This window comes from Chinchilla lanigera, unplaced genomic scaffold (assembly GCF_000276665.1).
Source record: "Chinchilla lanigera isolate Chin_1 unplaced genomic scaffold, ChiLan1.0 scaffold00012, whole genome shotgun sequence".
NCBI lineage: Eukaryota > Metazoa > Chordata > Mammalia > Rodentia > Chinchillidae > Chinchilla > Chinchilla lanigera.
In genome coordinates, this window is record NW_004955413.1 from 17,209,900 (window position 1) to 17,218,342 (window position 8,443).

General features: G+C 36.9%; 1 protein-coding gene across 1 annotated transcript in view; it reads right to left on the reverse strand.

Annotated features, from left to right (window-relative positions):
• The window catches only part of Gys2 (glycogen synthase 2 (liver)), a 57,839-nt gene that overhangs the window by 27,558 nt on the left and 21,838 nt on the right, over window positions 1–8,443 (reverse strand). The window contains exon 5 of the mRNA XM_005379062.2: window positions 4,258–4,402. Within this exon, the coding sequence (XP_005379119.1) occupies window positions 4,258–4,402 (145 nt within the window). The remainder of the gene's footprint in view (window positions 1–4,257; window positions 4,403–8,443) is intronic.

Below are 8,443 nucleotides of genomic sequence, written 5' to 3' on the forward strand. Positions count from 1 at the left end.
TTGTCTGTAACTCACTATTATTTGTCCATTTGTTTTCCTGAGAAACTATCTTGAAGATAACGATATGTAAAACAACAACCATTGATAATTTCCTACCACTTTGTCTGTAATTCAGTAAGCCCCCCATTACTGTGTTATCCTTCTTTTACTCTTTAAAATAATTTTTAAAAATGTTCAATGCATGTACACATGCACCAAAACAAATCACAGGGCCAGGGGTATAGCTCAGTGGCACAAGTGCCTGCCTGGCAAGTGTAAGGTCCTGAGTTCAATTTCCAGTACCAAAAAAAAAGTGTCAAAGCTAGACCAAGCAAAACAACCAAAAAAAAATAAAGCTATTGAATTTAATTTTAAAAAATCACTTGGGCTGGGGATTTAGCTCAGCTGCATAAGCACCTTCCTGGCAAGCATGAGGTCCCAAGTCTGATCCCTGATACAAAAAAAAAAAAAAATCTCATTACTCTGTATTACTAATATGCACACAAAAAGTCTCTGCCTAGGTATCTTATGCAGACACCCCTGATTATACTTGCTGACATTTTAATATTCTGCCAGCTTAAAACATTCAAAGAACTAACATAAGTAAAGTCACTTGCATATTAAAAAAAAAAAAAGTTTTAAAATATATGTTTATGCCTCTTTCATATACACAGAATTATAAGGGCATTCTTACATAGTGACTATTTCCTCTAGAGTAAACATGCTAATGTAACATTACTGTCACAAATACTGTCTAAACGGATCCACTCAGAATTTACTATACAAGAAAGAGAATCTTTAATTTGTGAATAGCATCCCTGTACAGGTAGCAACGCTTCCAATTTTAATTTATTAACTAATGTAACTAGTTTACATGAGTGTAATTAGTTACATGATTACTTAGTTTACTGAAGTCGTATACTCATATCAAAAATTCAGAATATATAACTAGAAATGTCTCCTTTCCATTTCTGTTTCCTAGTTTTCTTTCTTTCCTTGGAAGCAACATTAGCTACTAATTTCTTGCTATTGTTCCCAAGTAGAAGATGACGGTCTTATCTACGTCTTTAAGTTGTGTGACAGCAACACAGAGGGAAAACTAAAGTTCAGATTAAGGTATGAGCCTGGGCTTAGAAATCAATATGTTCAAAACTTATAACTATTTTAAAGGGCAAATGACAAATTGAAAAATTGTCTCCAATTTTTTTTTTTTTTTTTTTTGGTCTTTTCGTGACAGGGTCTTGCTATGCAGTTCAGGCTGGCCTTGGAGCTCACTTTGTAGCCCAGGCTGGCCTCGAACTCACAACAATCCTCCTACCTCAGCCTCCTGAGTGCTGGGATTACAGGGATGCACCACCATGCCTGGTCTCTCCAATATTATAAACAATCATCTTTCCAACATTAGACAATGAATCAAATTTATGATAAAAGCACAATACAATAGCAGTAAATCTTTCAACAATTAGAATATAATGATTTATGTTTTAGGAACCTGGTCCTGTGTAAGCTTTTAACCCAGCCAGCACTTACTTCTTGAAGTTATATTTTTAATTGGGGAGAACCTGAAGAAAACCAAAGAATATAAAATCATAGTTATGGCACACTATGCCTTCTCTTCTTTTTAGAGCGTTCTTGGGTAACTTTATATGTTTAATCATCTACCAAAAGTCTATTTATCTTCTTGAGCCTCAAAGCATTGAAAGATTTCACAATTTCAATCAAGCCCCCATGAGATACTAACACTAGTCTGAAAGTGGACTAGACTACAGAGTTTATAGCTCTGTTAGAACTTTCAGGTGAAACTAACTAGTGGGCAGCCAGGAAGACAGCTGAGAACATGGGAAGATCTAGATATCACCCGTACAAAATAATCATTGCTAACGTTTTCTGAACTTTTACAATGGACTAGGCACTGAACTGAGTTCTTTCCATATATTTACTCTTTAAATTATTGCAACAATTTTACATAACAGACAGGGCTGCCATCCACATTATGCAGATCAGACACAGGGACCCTAAGTAACTTGTGCAGTGTGACACGCTAGGAACATGTGCTCAACACAATATCATTTTTGGCACTGAATTTAGAAAGTTTGTCATCAAGCCTGCAATTTTTGCCTCTGAAGCTGTATCTGTCAGAAAACAAAAATTAAATAGTCAATAGAGAAACAAAATCCAGCATAATTTTAGAGAGTGCCTATGTTTTTTTGGTAGATTTTGTTTTCGGCTTTTGCTTTTTTGTGGCATTGAACCCAAGGCCTCATGCATGCTAAGCAAATGCTCTAGCACTGAGATACATCCCCAGACCAGATTATCTACTTTTAAAAGACAGAAGAAAATAGAAAATTTACTGGACTCATCCAAAAATAATCATAGAGAGAGCTCAGTATCTGCAGTGTTATGAAAAATAAGAAAAAGAGAGGCATCGATCATCTTTAATGCCAGGGAATATCAAGGAACATTTAAAAAATCAAAGAATTCTGAATTTGATGATTTCTGAGAAAAGCAAGTTCAAGCTAGTGTTGGAGGATAGAAGCCAGAGTCCAAAGGTCTGGAAGTAAGTGAACACAGGAACTGTGGTTTTAGTCCTTCGAGATATTTGGCAGCAAGAGATATAAAGAGATTGTGTAGACATTTGACAGGGTGACAGCCTCAAGAGAAATTCCAGGAGGCCGAGGCAGGAGGATCGTGTGAGTTCGAGACCAGCCTGGGCTACAAAGTGAGCTCACGCCCAGCTTGAACTGCATAGAGAGACCCTGTCTCAAAGAGACAAAAAACAAAAAAAAAAGCATTTGTGTAAGCTCATAAAAGGATGCGGAAACAGAGAAAAAGAGAAGATCCAGGAGAGAAATGAGCATATGGAAATTGTACACTGGGAGAGACATGAGTGTGAGAATCCAAGAGAATTCAAAATCCATAAGAATCTTTGGAAAGCAAAAAGAGTACCATGACATAGGTGATTATGCTGCCACTATGCATTAGTTGGGTTCTTACTGTTTGTTTGTTTGTTTTTGTTCCATCTAATACCCTGAAATACCTCTTCCGGACATCCAAGCAGTACCTGAAAATAAGATAGCTAAAGGCAAGACCACAGGCATTAAGCAAAGGTACATTAATTAGGACCCTCTTGCTGCAAATAATAGAAACCTAATAACACTGGTTTAAGCGTAAAATGAAGAATTTGTTAACAGGAGGGTGGAGGGTCTCATGGTGAAGATCAAGCTAGGCCTTAGGAATGACTACATTGCTTCAAAGAGCCCAGTTCTCTCTCTTTCTGCTCACTAGAGTTTAACCTTCTTGTCTCCAGTGGAACAGAATATAAATATGCACACTGCCACCAGCTTCAGCATTCCATTACGCAAGAATGCATTCAGACATTAGTCTGCTTAGACTCCTTCCTGGGGGGAGCATTCCTATTGGTCCAGTTTATGTCCAGTGTTTAATTTTGAACCAATCAGCTGTGGCCAGGTGAGAAGATTCTGTTAATGAGCACATTTCTTTGCATTTCAGATTCTGGTTAGGTTTGGGAATAGTTTCCATAAAAACTTCCAAGGAGGTCTGTGGAGAGGTAAAATAAATTTCCACCGCATGGGACTCACGAGTCAGTATTCTAAGATGTAAGGCTGGGATAATCTCATACAAACTTCTGATGTTTTTTTCTTTCATTTTTAAAAATGCATCAAAGGCTGGGAGTGGTGGCTCACACCTGTAATTCCAGCACTCAGAAGGCTGAGGCAGGAGGATCGTTTCAAGACTAGCCTGGGCTACAAAGTGAGCTCAAGGCCAGCCTGAAATGCATAGTGAGACCCTGTCTCAAAAATAAAAATAAATAAAAATTTAAAAAATAAAGAAATAAAAAGACAAGACTAGGGCCAGGGATATAGCTCAGTGGCACAAGCTCCTGCCTGGCAAGTGCAAGGTCCTGAGTTCGATTTCCGGTATCAAAAAAAAAAAAAAATGGAATAAAAGCAGATCAGGTCAGTTTGCTTAGACACACCAAGTCTTTACGTCAATTCTGTTTTTACCTAAGTCCTTTTGAGCATAACTCATTGATTCAACAAATACGGATTGAACTCGTACTGTGTCTCAGATACAGCTTATGTTGTTTTCCCTGCATATCTACTGCAACTGAGAGTGAGAATACAGGTGAAGTCATGGGCTACGTGGTAATGGTGAACGCAGTTTTCCTGTAATGACTACTTCATGATGAAAAACCTCTTCATACTTAATGTCATTTGCAGCTGAAAGACAGGTGACAAACTCTGGGGCAATCATTACCGGGCTTTCTCTTCAGCATGTGCTCTGCCTCGATTGCGGTTATTTCAGACACAGTGCTGAACACGTGAGCGCAGTGAACCGAAGCCCGCTCCATGCAGTAGCGATGGTAAATCTGCCTTTCTCCAGCCTCTTTGTCGATGTTAAACTGTTTGAAACAAACATATATTCGCTTACAGTGAAACTTCTCCAAAAGTAAAACAAAATTACGTATTTCAAGAACTGTTGTCGGGCGTGGTGGTGCACGCCTGTAATCCCAGCACTTGTGAGTTCGAGACCAGCCTGGGCTACAAAGTGAGCTCAAGGCCAGCCTGAACTGCATAGTAAGACCCTGTCTCAAAAAGACACCCCCCCCCAAAAAAAAAGCATTATTTTTTCCTCAGGGCTCCTTAAAATGGTATTATTGCCAAAATAATGCTGATAAATGTTTATGAAAACCATTGCTAAAATACATCATTATGTTTTAAAGAGCATTGTTTACTTCATTTCTTCTTCTAAACTGTTATTTAACCCCCTAAGAAAGTGATCTTTCCACTTTGCTAGAATCACGTAGAATTATTGAATTTGAGACATTTTAATTATAGCTTTACTTATCTCATATATTATAAATATAAAGTTAATTACTTTGTTTAGACCTTCATCATATTTTTCAACAAACCATGAAACAAAGCTGGCATTGAGATTGAAACTTAAAATAAGGATGCTTAATAATACCCTTAAGTCACCAAAAGGGAAATTAAAGAAGAGAAAAGGTAAATGCTTTTCCATGGCTAATACAACTTTTTCCACTTCAAATTTTTTTTTCCATTTCAAAATTTTAGAATATAGTTACTTTATTTTTATTTTATTTTATTTTATTTTTGCGGTACTAGGGATCGAACTCATGACCTTGCGCTTCACAGGCAGGCACTTATGCCATTGAGCCATATCCCCAGCCCAGTATAGTTACTTTAACTAGATGGTACGTTAGATTGTGAAATCATATGTTATTCTGAGCATCTTAATTTAGACGGGAAAAAACCAAACCCCTAACAAGTGCTTAAATAATTGGTAATAGTTGTGGGCTTTTAATATTCACTTAGTTACTGAATATTATTTCTCTTAGCTTCATAAGAAACGAGCAGTGTCGTATGAGAAAAGAAGATAGAAAGTTTCTAGCACTTTACCAGTACAGTGTTTTCCAACACTATATCCTGGGCATGCTTCTAAGCACAATATTGCATTTATGTCCCCATAAAACACAAAGACACATATTTCATTTTCATTTTGTAGAGGAGGAAGCTGAACATTTTAGAGGTCAGGAAATTTGCCCAAGGTCACATTCCTGTTAATATCTTAGCGGGACCCTAAACTAATCCCCAGTCAGTCTGACTCCAAAGCTTATACACTTACCTACTTTTATATCATTAAGATTCCAGGTTTATCCACAAGTCAGCACCAATAATTACTGCAGTAAAGAGAGGAGAATACTAAAAAGAGACTGATGATGTGAATCTCCTGGCTAAGACAGGGAAATTCTTAGAACATTCTTTCATGACTATAGTATTTTCAGCCATCTCTCTGAAAATGTATAAATCAGCTGTCTGCGGCTTGGTTGGGTCAGCAGACAGTTTCTTAAATATTCTGTGTGATCAGTCTCATTCATTCCAAGTCTCTCACTAAGAAATATTTTTGAGTAATTTATGTGTATCTGTACCCTAAAGGGCACAATTTATAAGTTTGTGGAAAACCAGGTAGAAAATAAACAAATTAGCCGGGCGTGGTAGTGCACACCTGTAATCCCAGCACTCAGGAGCTGAGGCAGGAGGATCCTTGTGAGTTTGAGACCAGCCTCGACTACAAAGTGAGCTCAAGCCCAGTCTGAACTCTATAGTGAGACCCTGTCTCAAAAAAAAAAAGTAAATAGACAAATTAAAAATGTACCTGAATAAGGATCAGAGTAAGATGAATTCACTTTTGCTGAGGATGGGGAAAATATTTCATATTCTATAATACAAGCTCATATGTCAATATCACCTCTGGAAAGTAAGATTTTCAAATTTGGGAACCATGTTGTGTTCATTTTTATATCTCCACATTGGTTGGATGAATAAAAGGGTTGGAACATGAAAGTTTAATTTGGGAAAAGTTATTTTGGGCTGAAAATTATCTTTCCTAAAAAATACTATGATGTGTGCAGAAAATAGTAAGCTGGTTGATGTAACTGTAGCACTGGGTGTAGAATGTAAGAGATTCAAACTCACAGGATACAATAGGGCGAGATCACCAAGGTCCCTGAAGATGAGACCAGGAATTTAGGCTTTGTCCTCACAGGGTTAGTTAGAGGTACAACAACGACAAAACTTACCTGCAAGAAAATTCTGGAAATAAGAATGAAATGTTTCTGAGCTCACTGAGGTTTTGTGACTTTCCAGTGAAATAGCATGTCACATATTTAGAAAAGTTTTCAGCACATGGAAAGTTCTCAGTAACTTTAGTACTATTGTTGCTATTGCATACAGTAGTTCACCAACAAGCTAGCATTTGACATGTAGACTTTTGTAGATGGGAAGATAGGTTTTCCAAGTGAATAAATTGAGGACTCAAAAATATAAGGGATATGATGTTGCTTTGTTATGAGAAATTATTTCCTTTAAAGATGTTTCTAATCCTTTGTTAGAATAAAATAAAATAAAAAAGGAGTAGAGAGCTGACTAGGTGTTAAGTGCTCGCTAGAAATGATTTCTAAAATGTTTCTTTATGTAAAATTTGCTGAAAGTTTGGTAAAAATTTTGGTAAACCAGTTAAAATCAAAATTAGTTTAAAAATCGTGGAGAAAATGTCTTTTGCCTATGTTTTTTTAAAAAAATCAATTTACTATATAGTGAGGATCAGGAGCTCTGTGGAATGTACAAAATTCCTCCTATTTAGAGATCAAATGGCCACCCAAGTTGGATCTCAGCTTCACAGGCACTACTTTTTAGTCACTGGAAAATTTTAGCCATGGGACCAAAATTTAGTGTTCTATGCCACCAGGTCACTTGTTTCACACCATGGCTTAAGAAAACACTGGCATTTTGGTTTCTGTGCAGTAAATCCTACTTTGTACATATACACAAAAAACAAGGCTACATAACATCCATCTTCACAATGCATGAGGGAAGCCAGCATTGATAAATGCATTGTTTCTTAATCTGGATAAAGCAAATTTAACAAGATTTCTCCAGTGAGCATGTTTTTGAATCTGCCATTGTGCTCCATTCTATTATATGTGCATTTTTTCATGTTAAACTGCAACTACTTAAAACTCTTCCCCATGCTTCTAAATTAATTTTCTCAAGTTGGAATGTAGCCTTTTCTCCCTTAGGCTATGCATTAATGGAGCTTTCTTTTCCCCATGACTGTGTAATGTCTAGCCTACAATATTTCTACTTCCCACATCTTTGCTCTGCACAGTCACCCTGCCCTTCCTCCCAGCCACCTATGCTCAACTAACAGGTGAGGTGTCCAAGGTGTCTGTGTGTGTTGTGCAGCTTCAGAGTTAGATTAATATTTCCAGGCACAGATTCAGTCTAGTCATTTTCTTTACACATTGGGGGAAAAAAATTCAGTTTATTCCATGTTTCCTATAACTGTATGTAAGTTTTGCCAAACTGCAAACTTGTACTTTCTTTGTGTAGTGATTTTTTAGTTCTAGTTTCATAATCTGGAAATCAGACTGTTGCTTTTGCGTGACGTATGCAGTGTCTCATGGCTGGAGATTGCTTTGTTTTATAGTATCTGTGCTCCTTTATTTTTCAAGAGCTCTTCTGTAAACAGATGATGTATTTCTCCATTGAAAACACAATAAAATTTTTAAAAATAAAGCAAATATATAAGGGAAAATACTAGGAGGTTTAATGATCCCATGACAGGTCTTTGTGAGATCAGACATAGAAACAGCTTCTGCTCTTCCCTACCTTGTGGGGTTCCCTTGATTTTGAGGTCTGTAGCAGACATAGCCACCCATCACTTTCCATGCTATTTATACAAAAGAAATACAATTTATACAAACAGATAATACAAAAGAAAAAGTCTTTTTAGAAAAGAAAAACCATTAATGATGTACACGTTATAGTTGGTGTGATAGGAGGCATGATTGAAAAAATACCCTATCTAAATTTTTTAAAATAGCCGGGCATGGTGGTGCATGCCTGTAATCCCAGCGCTC